Here is a 19416-nt window from a genome sequence, read left to right on the forward strand (position 1 = left end):
GCACGCCGTTTTTCATCATTTTTGAGGAAAATTCAAAATTTCAAAAAACATGGGTTATAGCCCATCGTTTTTTGAATTTTTGAAAAAAATGTTATCCTCATTTTTCATCATTTTTGAACATGGGCTATAGTCCCTACCGTACGGCATACTATAGCACGCCATTTTTCATCATTTTTGAGGATTTGAAGAAAATTCAAAATTTCAAAAAACATGGGTTATAGCCCATCGTTTTTTGAATTTTTGAAAAAAATGTTATCCTCATTTTTCATCATTTTTGAACATGGGCTATAGCCCCTACCGTACGGCATACTATAGCACGCCGTTTTTCATCATTTTTGAGGATTTGAAGAAAATTTCAAATTTCAAAAAACATGGGTTATAGCCTATCGTTTTTTGAATTTTTGAAAAAAAAAAATATCCTCATTTTTCATCATTTTTGAACATGGGCTATAGCCCCTACCGTACGGCATACTATAGCACGCCGTTTTTCATCATTTTTGAGGAAAATTCAAAATTTCAAAAAACATGGGTTATAGCCCATCGTTTTTTGAATTTTTGAAAAAAATGTTATCCTCATTTTTCATAATTTTTGAACATGGGCTATAGCCCCTACCGTACGGCATACTATAGCACGCCGTTTTTCATCATTTTTGAGGATTTGAAGAAAATTCAAAATTTCAAAAAACATGGGTTATAGCCCATCGTTTTTTGAATTTTTCAAAAAAATGTTATCCTAATTTTTCATCATTTTTGAACATGGGCTATAGCCCCTACCGTAGGGCATACTATAGCACGCCGTTTTTCATCATTTTTGAGGATTTGAAGAAAATTCAAAATTTCAAAAAACATGGGTTATAGCCCATCGTTTTTTGAATTTTTGAAAAAAATGTTATCCTCATTTTTCATCATTTTTGAACATGGGCTATAGCCCCTACCGTACGGCATACTATAGCACGCCGTTTTTCATCATTTTTGAGGATTTGCAGAAAATTCAAATTTTCAAAAAACATGAGTTATAGCCCATCGTTTTTAGAATTTTTAAAAAAAATGTTATCCTCCTTTTTCATCATTTTTGAACATGGGCTATAGCCCCTACCGTACGGCATACTATAGCACGCCGTTTTTCATCATTTTTGAGGATTTGAAGAAAATTCAAAATTTCAAAAAACATGGGTTATAGCCCATCGTTTTTTGAATTTTTGAAAAAAAGATTATCCTCATTTTTCATCATTTTTGAACATGGGCTATAGCCCCTACCGTACGGCATACTATAGCACGCCATTTTTCATCATTTTTGAGGATTTGAAGAAAATTCAAAATTTCAAAAAACATGGGTTATAGCCCATCGTTTTTTGAATTTTTGAAAAAAATGTTATCCTCATTTTTCATCATTTTTGAACATGGGCTATAGCCCCTACCGTACGGCATACTATAGCACGCCGTTTTTCATCATTTTTGAGGATTTGAAGAAAATTCAAAATTTCAAAAAACATGGGTTATAGCCCATCGTTTTTTGAATTTTTGAAAAAAATGTTATCCTCATTTTTCATAATTTTTGAACATGGGCTATAGCCCCTACCGTACGGCATACTATAGCACGCCGTTTTTCATCATTTTTGAGGATTTGAAGAAAATTCAAAATTTCAAAAAACATGGGTTATAGCCCATCGTTTTTTGAATTTTTCAAAAAAATGTTATCCTAATTTTTCATCATTTTTGAACATGGGCTATAGCCCCTACCGTACGGCATACTATAGCACGCCGTTTTTCATCATTTTTGAGGATTTGAAGAAAATTCAAAATTTCAAAAAACATGGGTTATAGCCCATCGTTTTTTGAATTTTTGAAAAAAATGTTATCCTCATTTTTCATCATTTTTGAACATGGGCTATAGCCCCTACCGTACGGCATACTATAGCACGCCGTTTTTCATCATTTTTGAGGATTTGCAGAAAATTCAAATTTTCAAAAAACATGAGTTATAGCCCATCGTTTTTAGAATTTTTTAAAAAAATGTTATCCTCCTTTTTCATCATTTTTGAACATGGGCTATAGCCCCTACCGTACGGCATACTATAGCACGCCGTTTTTCATCATTTTTGAGGATTTGAAGAAAATTCAAAATTTCAAAAAACATGGGTTATAGCCCATCGTTTTTTGAATTTTTGAAAAAAAGATTATCCTCATTTTTTATCATTTTTGAACATGGGCTATAGCCCCTACCGTACGGCATACTATAGCACGCCGTTTTTCATCATTTTTGAGGATTTGAAGAAAATTCAAAATTTCAAAAAACATGGGTTATAGCCTATCGTTTTTTGAATTTTTGAAAAAAATGTTATCCTCATTTTTCATCATTTTTGAACATGGGCTATAGCCCCTACCGTACGGCATACTATAGCACGCCGTTTTTCATCATTTTTGAGGATTTGAAGAAAATTCAAAATTTCAAAAAACATGGGTTATAGCCCATCGTTTTTTGAATTTTTGAAAAAAACATTATCCTCATTTTTCATCATTTTTGAACATGGGCTATAGCCCCTACCGTGCGGCATACTATAGCACGCCGTTTTTCATCATTTTTGAGGATTTGAAGAAAATTTTAAATTTAAAAAAACATGGGTTATAGCCTGTCGTTTTTTGAATTTTTGAAAAAAAAAATATCCTCATTTTTCATCATTTTTGAACATGGGCTATAGCCCCTACCATATGGCATACTATAGCACGCCGTTTTTCATCATTTTTGAGGAAAATTCAAAATTTCAAAAAACATGGGTTATAGCCCATCGTTTTTTGAATTTTTGAAAAAAATGTTATCCTCATTTTTCATCATTTTTGAACATGGGCTATAGCCCCTACCGTACGGCATACTATAGCACGCCATTTTTCATCATTTTTGAGGATTTGAAGAAAATTCAAAATTTCAAAAAACATGGGTTATAGCCCATCGTTTTTTGAATTTTTGAAAAAAATGTTATCCTCATTTTTCATCATTTTTGAACATGGGCTATAGCCCCTACCGTACGGCATACTATAGCACGCCGTTTTTCATCATTTTTGAGGATTTGAAGAAAATTTCAAATTTCAAAAAACATGGGTTATAGCCTATCGTTTTTTGAATTTTTGAAAAAAAAAAATATCCTCATTTTTCATCATTTTTGAACATGGGCTATAGCCCCTACCGTACGGCATACTATAGCACGCCGTTTTTCATCATTTTTGAGGAAAATTCAAAATTTCAAAAAACATGGGTTATAGCCCATCGTTTTTTGAATTTTTGAAAAAAATGTTATCCTCATTTTTCATCATTTTTGAACATGGGCTATAGCCCCTACCGTACGGCATACTATAGCACGCCGTTTTTCATCATTTTTGAGGATTTGAAGAAAATTCAAAATTTCAAAAAATATGGGTTATAGGCAAGAGTAGGCACGACATTGAGGGGATAGAAACCATCCCGGTCGCGTGGTTCATCTAACGCGTGTGTCACTGTGAAGGACTGGCCCCATTAAGTGAACGTAGTTGGCGACACAGGAGCAGTGAATAGAGAGATGTGTGGTGGAAGTGTGGTTTGGTCGGAGATAGAGCACGAATGAACGGCCATGTGCTCATGTACCCCCTGTCTATTAGGTCAGAAAAGTAATATTTAAACAGTAAATAAGACATTTTTGGCGAATGCAATGTAGTCTATATGTTTTGTGGGAGTGTGCAGGTTTTATTTTGCATAGAGAGATGTGTGGTGGAAGTGTGGTTTGGTCGGAGATAGAGCACGAATGAACGGCCATGTGCTCATGTACCCCCTGTCTATTAGGGTAGCAGGATGCTTAAAAAAAAACACAAAGGGGTTCCCTCCCAGAATGGGTTAAAAGCAGTAAAGTATCTGTGTCATTTTATATTTTAGCTATATTTGAACCACTTTATAACAATTTCATTCTTTGGCTATTTAATTTAATATAGCCAGATACATCAGCTCATAACACCTCACGCTATATGAGCTTTGTAGATCTGCCATTTATTTTAAATACCGGTACACATTTGTAAAGCGAACATTAACTCAAATCTTTGCTTCTGGAGCTCCCTGGAACAACATATTTTGAGATGGTGGTGCGGCCAAATACATATAATCTTTGGGGGTCCTTGACATTAAAAGGATTTGAGCACCAAGGGCACTCAAGAGGTAAAATTATTATTGTTACACATGTGCATTGCTTAAGACAAGAAGTCTACACAATTCAACGTTTGCCTGTTAACTCTCCTAAATGGTACCAACGTCAATACAGAATGGAATTGTGGACAAAACAATATTAGTTCGTTTTGGATCAGAGAGGCTAAATCTCATCGTCCGTGGCTCAAATACCCAATAAATAATACGGGCCTTGATATGAACAGGGTTGAAAAACCACTGCTGCCGACCAGTGTTGTTTTTGTCGACTAAAACTAGGACGAAAAATGTTCGTCGACTACCTTTTTTCACTGACGGAAACTAAGGTACGATGACTAAAACTAAGACTAAATGTATTGACAATTTCGTCAACAGCTAAAATGCTAGGAAGGGACTAGTGGACAAGAGATCCAGTACAAGTAATGTTACACTTGGTTGCATGCTGAAAATAGCAGATCTACAAGCTCACAACGCGTGTAAAATCAGTCATTACGACAACATCAAGGCCCGCCAAAAAAAAACATTTTAGTCGACTAAATCAACTGTAGATTTAGCCAACTAAAATCTTATGACATGTAGTCGACTTCGACTCCGACACTAAAACATTCCAGGTGACTAAAATGTGACTAAAACTAAGTGAAAGCTATTCAAGAGACTATGGGCTGTATTATGGGCGTGTCTTAAGTACCAGGTCTTATTCCCTAACTTGAGTAAACTAAAGACCTGGAGGCGTGATCAATGCTCTTTGGCCACACAGAATAGCCAAATGGCATTGATCACGCCTCCAGGTCTTTAGTTTACTCAAGTTAGGGAATAAGACCTGGTACTTAAGACACGCAAAATACAGCCCCCAATGACTAAAACTAAAATTACCAAAAACAACACTGCTGTAGCGTAGCACTGCAGACCCTTACCCTCTCTTGCCAATGTTCAGCAGGTTTCCAACCATCCTGAGAAGCACCTCTGTGGTGCTAATGGCGCTGTAGTAGTCTGCTGTCACCTGGTGGCCGATGAGGTACTCGCACTCCTTGGCCGTCAGCTGCTTGCCTTTGCCGAAGGCGTCGACGTAGACGAAGTCGTAGATGTCGGCGCTGCGGCGGCCGGCGCGGGGAGAAGGTTTTCGTCAGTATCAAAGTTTAAACTCAATAAATACAACCTCATTCATTGTGAGACTGATTCACTAGAATGACCTCGTTGGTCTGGCCACTGGTCTGTAGACGAGAGGCCAACATTAACCCCTTTTGGTGTTTTAAACATTATGTTATATAATTTATTAATTTAGCTATTGAAAAATAGCAGATCTACAAGCTTACGAGCTTGTAGGTCTGCTATTTTTTGAAAAAATCGTGGAAATGTGGCACAAATCTTTGAATATATATTATTTCAGAGCGAACGTTTTCAACTCAAATCTTTGCTTCTGGGGGAGGGGGGGGGGGTCCCTGGAACAAAATAGTGTGAGAACGACTGACATAGAAACATAGGGTTTTTCAGAAAACTGTCAGGATTTAGAAGACATTAAGTAGAATCGTTCCCAGGTCTAAATGGGTTAAACTGAATGAGGGCTCAAAGCTTGTTCAAAGGCCAGTTAGAAACAAGGTTAAGTTGTTAGTTTGGTTTATGCATCACATTCTTTGAAAATGCTTTAATATCCACTCCAAATACAGTACTAGGCTTATGTATTAAATAAATTACATTACAAATTGATAAAGACATAAACTAAGGACATTTTCTCGATGGTTTTAATTTGCTTCAGTCTGTTTTGCAAGCGCACAACGGTTTCAGTTTGTGTCTTTTTTTTCCTTCCTTCTTTATATAAATATATATTTTTTAACAAAACTATAGTAAAGTACGCACCTCACTTTGTTCAAAAAGTGACATGGGAAAAGAGAAGGGAACCCGTCTCGTATGCTCCAAAAGGTTATTTATTGACGACGTTTCGAGCCAAGGCTCTTCATCTGGTCAAACCCTTGTTTTTAAGCCTCGTTTTTATTTAATTTTTGTTTTGCAAGCACAACAACAAAACAACAAGAAAAGGTCTGTTTTGAAGCATCAACCCATTCTGGTGTTAGCATTACGTTATGCTTTAGCATATATGTCAAACTCAAGGCCCGGGGGCCAAATCAGGCCCGTGAATGAATTACCTTTGGCCCGCGGGATGATATTTAATTAGTATTAGAACTGGCCCTCTGGTATATTGCACGGACCACCATAATACTACAAGTCCCACAATGCACTGCAAGTGTATTGTCACGTATCGAGGGCCCCGCAAACGCAAGCATGCTTCGTCTCTTCACTATTGATCAGCAGTGAAAGTACATCACTTGTGGTCAACTTTTAGCTATACCCCTCTACACAAAAATGACCTGTGTGTTAAAACACAGTCCGGCCCTCGACTTGTACCAATTTCTTTATTTTGGCCCCACTGTGTATTTGAGTTTGACATCCCTAGCTATTTAAAAATAGCAGATCTACAAGCCACCGAGTGGCGCGCTACGAGCTTGTAGGTCTGCTATTTTTGAAAAATCGAAAGAGCGACTGACGTAGAAGACATTTTTAGAATCTGATCAGGTCAGAATGGGTTAAAAAACAGACCATACACACGCACACACACACACACACACACACACACACACACACACACACACACACACACACACACACACACACACACACACACACACACACACACACACACACACACACACACACACACACACACACACACACACACACACACACACACACACACACACACACACACACACACACACGGATCTGAATATTACCCAACACACCACCACCTGCTGCTTTTGGGCCACGAGGAGGGGGGGAGAAGTGGAGGACATACCCCGTTGGCTTCTGGCACCAGCGTAGAAGGAAATGATTGGGGAAGTTCACCGGCTCCAGCTGAACGCCCAGCTTCCTGGCCAGCGTCATGTAGAGAACGGACAGACTTATGGGGATGCCCGTGTGGCGTAGTAGCACCTGGAGGGAACACACGCGTGTGTTCATGTCATTAGTGTGTTGTTCATGTCATTGGTGTGTTAATGTCATTAGTGTGTTGTTCATGTCATTCCATCCTAGTAGCACCTGGGGGGAACACACGCGTGTGCATGTCAGTAGTGTGGTGTTCATGTCATTGGTGTGTTCATGTCATTAGTGTGTTCATGTCATTAGTGTGTTCATGTCATTAGTGTGTTCATGTCATTGGTGTGTCCATGTCATTAGTGTGTTCATGTCATTAGTGTGTTCATGTCATTAGTGTGTTCATGTCATTAGTGTGTTCATGTCATTAGTGTGTTCATGTCATTAGTGTGTTCATGTCATTAGTGTGTTCATGTCATTAGTGTGTCCATGTCATTAGTGTGTTCATGTCATTAGTGTGTTCATGTCATTAGTGTGTTCATGTCATTAGTGTGTTCATGTCATTAGTGTGTTCATGTCATTAGTGTGTTCATGTCATTAGTGTGTCCATGTCATTAGTGTGTTCATGTAATTTCATCATCCAAGTGAATCCAGACAATAGAGCGTCGCAGTCCCACCCCCTCGAGAGACCCGGAAAATAAATCCCCTTCATTTTCCTCATAGACTTTTCAGAAAGTATTTATTTACAGACGTTTACGCCGCGGACAAAGCCAACTCTTGTCGTGATAAATCATAACAAACAAACACAATTCTTCGGGCCAAACAAAGAATTAGAAAGTAGAAAAAAACGTCAGGTTTTTAACAATTTTTTTGTTGTTTTTCTTCTTTGTAATTATTTGTTTGGTCCAAAATATTGTGTGTGTTGTCATGATTTGTCACGACAAGAGTTGGCTTCGTAACGACGCTTAAAAGGTCTTTAAATAAATACGTTTTGAAATGTCTATGAGAAAAATGCATTGATATTCATTTCCTGGGCCTGGCGTCGTCATGAAAGGGGGCGGGACTGCGACGCTCTATTAGCGTGAAATGAATGCGTGACGGCCTATCTTCTCTTATGGGGGGTCCCTGGCATATCTCTTCAAATGGGGGTTCCGCGGGGCTAATTAGTGTCAATTTGGGGGTCCTTTATAACAGAAAGGAGAGGTCGCACAACTCGTAGTCCCGATGACAAGCTAGTTGCGTTCTTCAGGGTGGGTGCCTTCTCCATACGCTGAAGAACGCAACTAGCTTGTCGAAACGTTGGTAAATAAAGAGTATTTTGTGCGACCTCTCCTTTCTGTTAAATATATAAAGTGGTCAGCACCACCTCCCTATACTGTCGGTGTGCGCTCCTACCATTTTGTTTAATCTGGGGGTTCCTGGTTTTGGGAACCACTGACTGACCTGGTGGATGTAGGAGTTCAAAGGGTTGTAATAGTCGAACTCGTTGCCCTTGTATTGAAGCTGCTCGTAGAGGACGGCGTTGAGGGCAAAGACCACCTGCCTCTGGAGCTCATAGTCGTCCACCATGAAGCAGTCACCTTGGAGGTCACAGGTCACAGGTCAGATGAGAAGAGGTCATGAGAACAAAAAACAACAACATTTCTTTCCCTTTTTATTAATAAAACATTTTTATCCCACGATTTGTGTGTCAATCATCTACTGTGATCCTGGGCTCTACACACCCTCCGCCAACCTGGGGAGAGCAACGGACTTGAACTCATGCTTCCTTCATGCCCGAGTGTCCAAGTTGCTCCTTTTACACCTGACAGGGGGGAGTTTCCCTGGTTGGACGTATAGTGCGTGGAAGGAACACGTTATTCCGACCAGTTCCTTTCCCCTCCATCAGGCGCCCCAGGCTGGCCAGGGGGAGGCAGTTTAGAGACCAGGATTACTGCATGTTTTTGTGAGGGTACCTACCCTGACATTTCTATTTGAGGCAAGTGTTGACACGACTCAATGAAGGCAAATTTGCACAGTATATAGTATATAGCACTCCTGATATTTGAGCATTCATACTCGCCGATAGCATCACTGTCGAACAAATAGATTTAAATCTCTGAAGGAATATATATTCAACGATGTGAGGCACATTTTCATGATTTTTCAAAGATAGCAGACCTACCTGTACAAGCTCTATGAGCTTGTAGATCTCATGAGCTTGTAGGACTCACCTGGAGCGCTCCTCAGGCTGGGGTGGGAAGGATTCTTCATTCTCAGCATCTTCTTCACCTTGTCTGTGATCTCCTCCAGCTGGGCCGATATGCCGTCTATGGTGATGTCTGCCAAGGGGTTACAATACTGGTCCACCAGCACAGCACCTTTAGGACCGCGAGGAGAAGACGGTTCAGGGGTTACAATACTGGTCCACCAGCACAGCACCTTTAGGACCGCGAGGAGAAGACGGTTCAGGGGTTACAATACTGGTCCACCAGCACAGCACCTTTAGGACCGCGAGGAGAAGACGGTTCAGGGGTTACAATACTGGTCCACCAGCACAGCACCTTTAGGACCGCGAGGAGAAGACGGTTCAGGGGTTACAATACTGGTCCACCAGCACAGCACCTTTAGGACCGCGAGGAGAAGACGGTTCAGGGGTTACAATACTGGTCCACCAGCACAGCACCTTTAGGACCGCGAGGAGAAGACGGTTCAGGCACGGCATGGACGTGTAAAACAGAAAGATTTTCTTGGCCACCAAGCCATTAGACTTTCTAACAATCAGTGAGGACATCAAACTCGGACATCAAACTCAGTAGAAATAGAAAGAGTGTGGGAGAACAAATTCTTGGGAGTAATCATTGACAATAAACTAAATTGGAAACCTCATATAAAGTATATAAAAGCAAAAATATCTAAATCTATTGCAATACTGCACAAAACTAAACATATCCTGGACCAGAAGTCATTATATATCCTGTACTGCTCATTCATTACATACTGCGCTGAAGTCTGGGGCAACACCTATACAACCAATACAAACTGTATCACCCTACTGCAAAAAAAAGCCATAAGGATCATAAATGGGGTTGATTATATTCACCCCACCAATGAATTATTTATTAAATGTCGTACGCTGAAATTTAAGGATTTAGTTGAATTTAAAACATTAGAGATACTGCTTAGAGCCCAAATGAAAACACTTCCAGACTGTATCCAAGGGTTGTTCACAATGAGAGAGAGCTGTTATTCACTCAGAGGAAAATGTATGTTTAACCGGGAACCCGTTTTGGTGTTAGCATCATGTTATGCTTTAGCTATTGAAAAATAGCAGATCTACAAGCTCATAGCGCGCCACCGAGTGGCGCGCTACGAGCTTGTAGGTCTGCTATCTTTTGAAAAATCGAAGAACGACTGACATTTTTTTAGAATCTGATCTCAGGTCAGAATGGGTTCATCAGACCAGTGTGTGTCCAGCGGAAACCTCGTATGAATCTGATCTCAGGTCAGAATGGGTTAAACAAAAAGAAGAAAGGATCAACGTGAGAAGTAATTGTATAACGATAAAGGGAGCTGTGGAACAGATGTGATGATGAACTGAGAGACTGTGGAGCTAAGGATACATTTAAGAAGGTATTTAAAAAAAAGTATTACATAGCTATGCAGAGTAAAGGAACTACTACTTCATGTTACTGCTGTGACTTTTATTAGCATATTGTTTTTTTTTGTTTTTGCTTGTTATTCAGAAAGAAGAAGAGAAAAAAAGAAGAAAAAAAAAAAAAAGGAAAAGAAACATGAATATTGCACTGTTCAGTAGAAATTTTGTTTGAGGACCTGTAAAAGGGATGTACATATATATTTACAATTGTATTATTTTAATTTAATGGACAAAAGGGTAGACGTAATAAGCCTAGGCTTCAGTCTAGGATAGTGGATTTTAGATTTTGAATAGTATTTTAGTTCTCTTTTAACTAGCATACTAAAAGCCAGTGAAACGACATTTCGTTCTCCTATGCATTTTATGTATCTGCTGAATGACAATGAAGATATCCATCATATATCTATGTTTACATGGCATATAAACGTTAGAGCCTGCCCTGACCAACATTGGTTTGGCTGATTCATCATTCGTTTCACTTTTCACTTCACTTGTAGATTGGCCTTTTTTTTTTTAAAACACATTTGAATAGGACAAAATATCGATTGAAAGTTGAATCAGTAAATCAGTGATTTTGGACTCTCCAAAATCAGTGGACCTAAAAATGTGGCATTGGTTGGGCTCTGCAAACCTTGGTTTAGTTTCATATTTTAAAACGAATTTGCAATTACAGTACATAAAGTTTAACATGCGAAAGAAACGTAACATATAGGGCCATAATGCCTGGCTGCTCTGTAATAATAACACCAACACTTTCCCCAAAGATTTCCACCAAAATGTGGTGAATGTATGCACGTATGAACATGGAAAAAGTAAATGCATGATTGACTTCTTTCCCGCTGCCCAGTAGACAAATATGCCTATCCATTGTCGTCGTCCCCCCCCCCCCCCCCGGTGTTTCACATCTGATGCCGTGAACGCATTAAATGGTAAATGGTAAATGGTGCATTTATATAGCGCCTTTATCCAAGGCGCTTTACATAGATTGTGCATTACATTCACCCATTCATACACCGATGGCAGCGGAAACCATGCAAGGCACCAACTAGCACATCGGGAGCAATTAGGGGTTCAGTGTCTTGCTCAAGGACACTTCGACAGTAACTCTGGGGGAGCCCGGGTTCGAACTGGCAACCTTGCGGTTCCCATCCAGGCACTCTACCCCTGAGCCACCGCCGCCCCATTAGATCATATAGGAATAAAATGCATGCAAGTAGTGCTTGCTCTCTCTCACTGTCACCATCTGCCTCACTGTCGCTCTCTCTCTCTCTCTCTCTCTCTCTCTCTCTCTCTCTCTCTCTCTGACCACAGACGGTATGGAACTACAACTAACCCAAGCTGATGACGGTCATTGTTTTGGGTTCGGCGGGCAAATGAGAGTGAAATAGTCGCACTGATGAATGAGAGTGAAACAAGAGACTGGATCTCCAGGCTACTCGCCCTGTAACAGAGCCCTTGGTCTCCTTTTTTTCCTATCAGGAGAAACGCTCTCATAGGATCGTGCTGGAAAAGTGACAAAGACGAGTGCGTCTACCTGGGTGTGAAGTTTCCATCACAGCTATGCGAAGCTGCAGCAAATAAACACCTGCGTCCAGTCCAGTCATTTGTCTCGGGAATTAATGTTCATTTATACGTTTTCGCACTAATGACAAAAGCCAGATTTGGTAGTCTAGTAGTCTATAGCAGGTTGGTTTAGCATTTTCCCAACGTCACCATAGAGGCCGCATCGTGAGGCCAGTGCCAGTGAAACGCGCAACATAAACAAAGAAGAAGTAGTCAGTGTGTTTGAGCAGGCAAACATCGACAGCATTGGCACCGTCAAAACAAACACCAGCTCAGATGGACAGGCCATGGTTGCGCCAATGCCTGACACGCACACGCACCTGACACGCACAAGCCTTCCAATGCCTGACACGCACACGCACCTGACACGCACGCACACGCCTTCCAATGCCTGACACGCACACGCCTTCCAATGCCTGACACGCACACGCCTTCCAATGCCTGACACGCACACGCACCTGACACGCACAAGCCTTCCAATGCCTGACACGCACACGCACCTGACACGCACGCACACGCCTTCCAATGCCTGACACGCACACGCAACCTGACACGCACACGCCTTCCAATGCCTGACACGCACACGCCTTCCAAATTATGCAAAACGGGCCGGCCAGAGAGCTCCTCTTCAAGGACAACATCAGGATCAAACCTCAAACTACTTCAAATAGAAAGTGCAAGCTCGGAAGACCTTGCTCAAAACAGAACCGCATGCCATGGAAGAACAGTGTAGTATATGAGGGAACCACAGTCCATGATGAACACAATGTCCACCGGGCTGCCACAGTCAGGAGGATTAACCCATTCTGACCTGAGATCAGATTCATACGAGGTTTCCACTGGGGACACACTGGTCTGATTAACCCATTCTGACCTGAGATCAGATTTAAAAAATGTCAGTGGTTCTTCGATTTTTCAAAAATAGCAGACCTACAAGCTCGTAGCGCGCCACTCGGTGGCGCGCTACGAGCTTGTAGATCTGCTATTTTTCAATAGCTAAAGCATAACATGATGCTAACACCAGAATGGGTTCCCGGTCAGAATGGGTTAAGGTGAGGGTTCAACCGCCACCACAAGAGGCTGTACTGTACCACATCCCACCGTACCCACACCCCCAGAACAACACTACCGTTACTACTACTAGGCATTATGGTCAATGGAAAAACACCACACAGGTCAAAGCAATATTCTGAAATCTTGCGCTCCTCATCAACACAACTGGTTGGAGGATGGGTAGCAAGGAAGCAGGTCGGAGTGGCTTATTGTCGGTATAGGCATGAGAGAATGAGGGTGTCCGTCTATCTATCCCATTTTGAGGTGGAGCGCAACACCTACCATCACAGTGACAGTTATAAGAACTCTTGGTCTCTGCCTACCATCAGCTCCCAGTACTTTAGCTGCTAAAGTACTAAGCCGTGTGCTAAAGTTTAGCACACGGCTTAGTTACCCAAGCTGTGCTATTCATACGCCGAGTTGGAACAACCTTTCAGTCCAAAAGGACAACAGCATTATGAAATCACAGTCCATGTACTGTACTGTATGTAGTGTAGTGGCTAACCTTCTAGAGCAGACTGCTGTTCTGAAGGCTGTTCCAGAAACGTCTTCAGACTCCTCAGAATGTTCTGTTGTCTCAGGAAGTAAAGGATCTTCTTCGCATAGTACTTCAATGTCAAACTTTTTCTAAAGAGCAGTACAAAGTAATACATACATATAATAACACAGTTATATCTTATATCGGTTCCCTTATACGGTTAGTATGAAGTGAACTGTGGATATACACATTACACAGTGAAGTGTTCATTCCAAAGAGTGTACAAATTTAACTAAATCCGCACAACAATGTGGATAACCACGTCTACGTGTTGTGTTTATTTTCATTTCTCAATTCTGAGCAAATAAATGACGAGAGGGGAGGGGGGGGGGGGGGGGGGGGGGGGGGAGGGGGGGGGGGGGGGGGGGGGGGGGGGTGGGGGGGGGGGGGGGGGGGGGGGGGGGGGGAGAGGGTTTAATTAGTACAATCTTTGGAATTAAATGAACACAAATGATGTTACTGTGGCTACAGCATGCCTCTCACCTTTTGTCCGTGTTGAGTATGAAAAGGAGCTCATCTTCACAGAAGTGCTCCGGCGCCCCGAGTGACTCAATCTCTGCAAAGCTATCTCCCAGAACCTGGCCAACGCAAGGCTGCGCGACAGAGCTCGGGGTTAGTTGGGAAACTTGCTAACTCAAATACTCTCATGCACACACACACACGCACACGCACACGCACACACACAAACATAAAGCAGGCTTAAATTGGTCATTGATCTCTATGGCTGCTTTTTATCAAATGTCTTTCTGACTTATTTGGCTGGTGGTAATACAGCACTGACAACTTATTGATATCTTACTTTTTAAGCCATTCTGGGCAGGATCCCCTTTAGGTGTCTCAAGCATACTTTAGCTATTGAAAAATAGCATACCTACAAGCTCATAGCGCGGCACTCGCAAGCTTGTAGATCTGCTATTTTTTTAAAGATCTTTGAATATATATTATATCAGAGCGAACATTAAGTCAAATCTTTGCTTCTGTCACAATTTATAAGGCATTGGTAGAATCGTCCTCGGGTCAAAATGGGATAGTGAGTGTAGCTGTCCCAGCAATGGGTATTTTGTAATACTCTATTTTATTGCTTACCTTTCTGAAAATGTATAATATGTGAACATTATATGTATGGTTATTTGGGTGGAGCCTGGTCCTTTATTGCTGTTCATTATGACCTAGAAGGGCATGCAGGAGCAGAGCCCTGTGATTAGAGTGAGGCAGCATTGATTCATTGCACCTGTGTGAGCCGAACTCAGAACAAGCTGAGTTTCAGTGGTGCAAGGATAGCTCTTCCCACATCTAAAAAGAGTGTCCTTAAATAGAGAATATAAGAGAAGATAACTTAGCTCTCCTAAAATAATCTGCAGAAGGCGCACACAGTATGTTACATGTTGTTGTTTTCTTTGTTTGTAAACAGTGTTGTAATTCCTTCGAACGTTTAATTGTTTGTGTACATCTCATTGTGTTTGTTTATATATAACACGGACATCATGATTGACTGACAACAAGGACGTTCATATTTCATGTTTCATTGTGTTTAAAAGGACGTTGTTATGTTTTGTGTTGCAGTTTTTCACGTTGTCTTGGGGAAATAAACAACCTTGAGATATCAGTCGGAGCGCGTGTTATTCTGCTGGATAGGAGCGGTTATAGTGAGAACGTAAGGTTGAGTTACTTACGACCTCCGTGAAGAATCTTTTGGAGATTGACTCCACGGTCCTTCTGATAGATAAACCAACGACGTGTCGCGTTCGGTATTCTCTGAGCCAGTCACAAGACTCATTCTGACGATAATACTTCTGTAATCTTGGCCATCTGTATTAAGAACAACAAATGACATGGTCAATTACAGTTTTAAAAAAAAACTGTTCCAACTTGTGTGAATAATTCCTAATCTATAAATGCTCAGATCATAAAGACATATTCATTTTTTATAAAAACCAAAAATCTGCTGAGATTAGTGACCAAGACGCAGCTCTGGTCCATAGCCCTAATGCCCTTTGCTGCCATTGCATTAAGGCATTAGAGCTATGGATCAGAGCTAACCAAGACGTACAGTAGAAAATTGCCTTCCTTCTCGCTGTAAAGACAAAAGTATTAAAAGTTGCAATCTAACTGGACAATAACTTCACAAATGTGTTTTTCCCCTTCTTGTTGCATTCTTTTGTAGTGCATCCAAGGTCACCTGAACAAAAAGGTGTGTGTGTGTGTGTGTGTGTGTGTGTGTGTGTGTGTGTGTGTGTGTGTGTGTGTGTGTGTGTGTGTGTGTGTGTGTGTGTGTGTGTGTGTGTGTGTGCGCGTGTGTGTGTGTGTGTGTGCGCATTTAATTAATTTATCCATTTGCCAAATTGAAACTCAGAGACGGTACTATAAATGCAGCCAAATGGACTCACATAACTCTGAAATAAGGGCCCATTTGGACTCTCAGAGACAGAGTAAATGAATGACTCGGGATTTGTTACTGTGTGGTGTCTTCAACTAGACAGTAGACTGCACAGTAATAATACCACAGTAATAGCCTGTCTGTGGCCTGCTGTGATGCTAGATTACATCAGCACCAGAAGAATGTCAACGGTCTGACAGTTCCTGGAATTTGCAGCAAAATGACTACCAATTTGAACCCAACTGAGACAGTGAGGGGGGGGGGGGGGGGGACGGACATCTACGCCCAAAAGAAGGAGATTTTAATAAAGGAAAACGTGTCTATAACTAAACACCCAGAGGAGGAGGAGACGAATAATACAAAAATGAATGCATGCACCTGAGTTTGTACTGGTGTCCCCAAACCTTCCCTCTGTCGTGGCAGACGTCATGGAGCCGCTTGCAGCTGCACGAGACGTTACAGATGTCGTCGTGTTTGAGGACGGGCGAGCACAGGATGTATTCCAGCAGCTCCGCCGGCAGCTCGGTGAGCTTCTTGGCGTTCTGGGGCTCCGGAATGACGCCGTTCACACTGGAGGAGAGCCGCTCTCTGCTGCTGCTGGAGCCATGCGTCGCCATCTTTACTGTTTACCCCAATTACATCATGGGTCTGGCCCGGCCCCTTTCTGGCGCAGGGGGCGGGCTTAGGGCGGGGCCTTTGGAGCCAGATCCCCCCTCCCTTTCCAGTATATATACTAATAATAATAATAATAACAACAACAATAATAACAATAATAATAATATTATTGATAATAATATTAATAAGGGTAATAATAATAATAATAGTCTGTCTGTCTGTCTGTCTGTCTGTCTGTCTGTCTGTCTGTCTGTCTGTCTGTCTGTCTGTCTGTCTGTCTGTCTGTCTGTCTATAAACAACATATACAAAACGTTATCTTTCAGGAAATGAAAAAAAAAATTGTGTACAAATGTGTTATGACTGTGTTATTTACGACCATGTAGATCTGCTCATTTCTATAAGTTTGAGTACTTATGCGTTGGTACTTGGTAGTTGGTACCATAGACTGTAAAGGTTGGTACTCAAAGTATATTTGCTTATTGCCTTCTTGAATGAGTTTGCTGTTAATACAGGGCTCTAGCCTTAGCAACACAAGGTCATGGGTTCAGATCCGGGTACAGACAACTCTGCGTATGAGTCTTCAAGAACGCCTTTCTAGTTTGTTTTTCTTCTCCTTCCGCCAAAAATAGCAGTTCTGGCTGAACCGTGCAGTCGGTTTTCGCAAAACCCGACAACATGGTAGGCTACAGGGCCATGCCAAACGCTGGTGATGTGAAGCCCACGACCATTGGCCAAAGGGTGGCGCTATAGCACTCGATTGAAAATGCAAACTTTGAACGCGCATAGCTCATGAACCGTTTCACCGTCGGCAATGACACACATAATGCGTCTCCTCATGCCGAACAAGTAACGTGCTTTTACTTTTGACCTCTGACCTCTAGTCTAGATCACCTAGCCATTTTGAATTATATAATGGAAATCAGTTAAAATGCATCTCTTTTGCCCATAATACACACATGCAGTGTCATATGCTTATGAAACATTACAGTGTGGCAGAGGGTCATGCCAAATAGCACTGGAACCAGCCTACTCCAATTGGCCAAAGGCTATAGCAATCTTTTGAAAATGAAACCTTTGAACAGGCATAACTCATGCCTCGTCTGGCCAAAAGTCATGGCACTTTTTTTCCACGTGTTCTTTGACTCATGGGGAACACATCTGTCACTTTGACCAGTAAGCTCCACCCTCAGATATTCCGCCATTTACTTAAAATGTATCATACACAGAAAATAGCGCGATAAGTATAAGTCAGGCAGGACAGTATAGGACGGTCAGTCTGCCGTTCAGAATCAGAAGTCCAGCCACTCCTTCATGTACACACAGGTGGAGGGAGAGATCTCAAATCCCGTATGACAGTTATCAAACACCGGGCAGAGTCCACAGGGGGCTCTGACCAATCCGGCGGGCTGGATGATGGGGCTCACGGCTCGGTACAGCTTCATCCGTCCGTCTACGCTGCCCTCTGTCCCCTCCTTGACGGCGACGATGGTCATCTCCACCATCCCGTCGTAGATCAGCATGTTCAGAAGGGCCTCTATTTCCTCCATCGACACTTCCTGCTTGCTGATGCCCAGTTCGCGTATGTATTTCCAGACTGCGTGTGGCATGGCATAGGAGCTGTTCCTCTGGACCATGGGACTCTGTTGGCTGTCCCTCGCCGCCTCGGCCTTGCTCTGCAGGAACTTAGAGCACTGCTGGCCGAGGATCTTCACAAACACCTGGTCGGCGTAAAAGGCTGCTCTGGTCACAGAGACATCCGGCTGCAGGCTGTGTAACATGTACAGCTTTGCAGACGCCCCCGATTTGACAGCTTTAATGAGCGTCTTGCTCTCCAGGTTCTTGAGTATGGTGTTCAGCTCGGGCAGAAGGAGGTTGCTCTTAAGTTTTATGACCCTGCTCGTGAGGCCTTTGTTCCCCGCGTCCTCGACGATCTGGTAAACCAATTTCTCCTCGAGGTTGGAACCTTTCATCTTGCTGGCCGTCTGCGTGTCCTTCATGACGAAAATGGGTTTGCCCTTTCTGACTTGGAGTTCCAGCTGTCCCAGCTTCAACAGTCTGTTGACGACCATGGCCCTCTGCTGGGTCAGCAGGTGAGGCATGTCATTCTGAATCACCTGGTCTGTGATACCGTGAGGGAACTGCAGGCATAGTGCCGTTATCCTGTATTCTATCTCCACAACATCAGCGTCATCCAACTCTTTCTTGACTTTGACCTCTGCCATTGTATTATAATGTGAGTTAAGGGTACTGGTTCCCCGGGTTTAGAACCCGCCCGCCCACCGGTAAGAACTTAACCCGGGATGTCTAAATCCCTGACACAACAATAGTCGTGCAGAAGGCGATGGAGACTACTGCGAGGAGCGGAGGAGATACTGCGTGCGTAATAACCACTCTTTATATGGTCGGTTGAATGCTTGTCACGATGATGATGCCAGTCAGTCGTCTATATCCATATATGGAGTTCTGCAAGCATGATATCAGCACTAGATGTCTCTGTCATCGCCATATATGGAGCTCTAGGTCAACCCGGGACAAATATGGAGTTGGTTCGTAAGATATGTGAGAGATCTCCATATTTGGAGATGGTGACAGCCACCCCCAATCT

At 42.1% G+C, this 19416-nt stretch overlaps 2 protein-coding genes across 2 annotated transcripts in view; both read right to left on the reverse strand.

Moving 5' to 3' along the window:
• Positions 1-16812, reverse strand: part of fbxo21 (F-box protein 21) — a gene marked incomplete at its 5' end in the record, with an annotated part of 53395 nt that extends 36583 nt beyond the window's left edge. Inside the window, 8 exons of the mRNA XM_080756129.1 lie at positions 5077-5253; positions 7011-7147; positions 8471-8607; positions 9241-9387; positions 13786-13907; positions 14302-14411; positions 15492-15627; positions 16574-16812. Coding sequence (XP_080612255.1) covers positions 5077-5253; positions 7011-7147; positions 8471-8607; positions 9241-9387; positions 13786-13907; positions 14302-14411; positions 15492-15627; positions 16574-16812 — 1205 coding nt within the window. The remainder of the gene's footprint in view (positions 1-5076; positions 5254-7010; positions 7148-8470; positions 8608-9240; positions 9388-13785; positions 13908-14301; positions 14412-15491; positions 15628-16573) is intronic.
• A 1288-nt stretch (positions 16813-18100) lies between these two features.
• LOC308310151 (DNA-directed RNA polymerase III subunit RPC6-like) lies at positions 18101-19033 on the reverse strand (the record flags this gene model as incomplete). The annotated part of the gene is made up of 1 exon (XM_080756300.1): positions 18101-19033. One exon carries the CDS (start codon positions 19031-19033, stop codon positions 18101-18103), a length of 933 nt encoding a protein of 310 aa, XP_080612426.1.
• Between the last annotated feature and the right edge of the window lie 383 nt (positions 19034-19416).

The sequence above is a fragment of the Protomyctophum bolini genome, assembly GCF_963924005.1.
Source record: "Protomyctophum bolini genome assembly, chromosome: 22".
NCBI lineage: Eukaryota > Metazoa > Chordata > Actinopteri > Myctophiformes > Myctophidae > Protomyctophum > Protomyctophum bolini.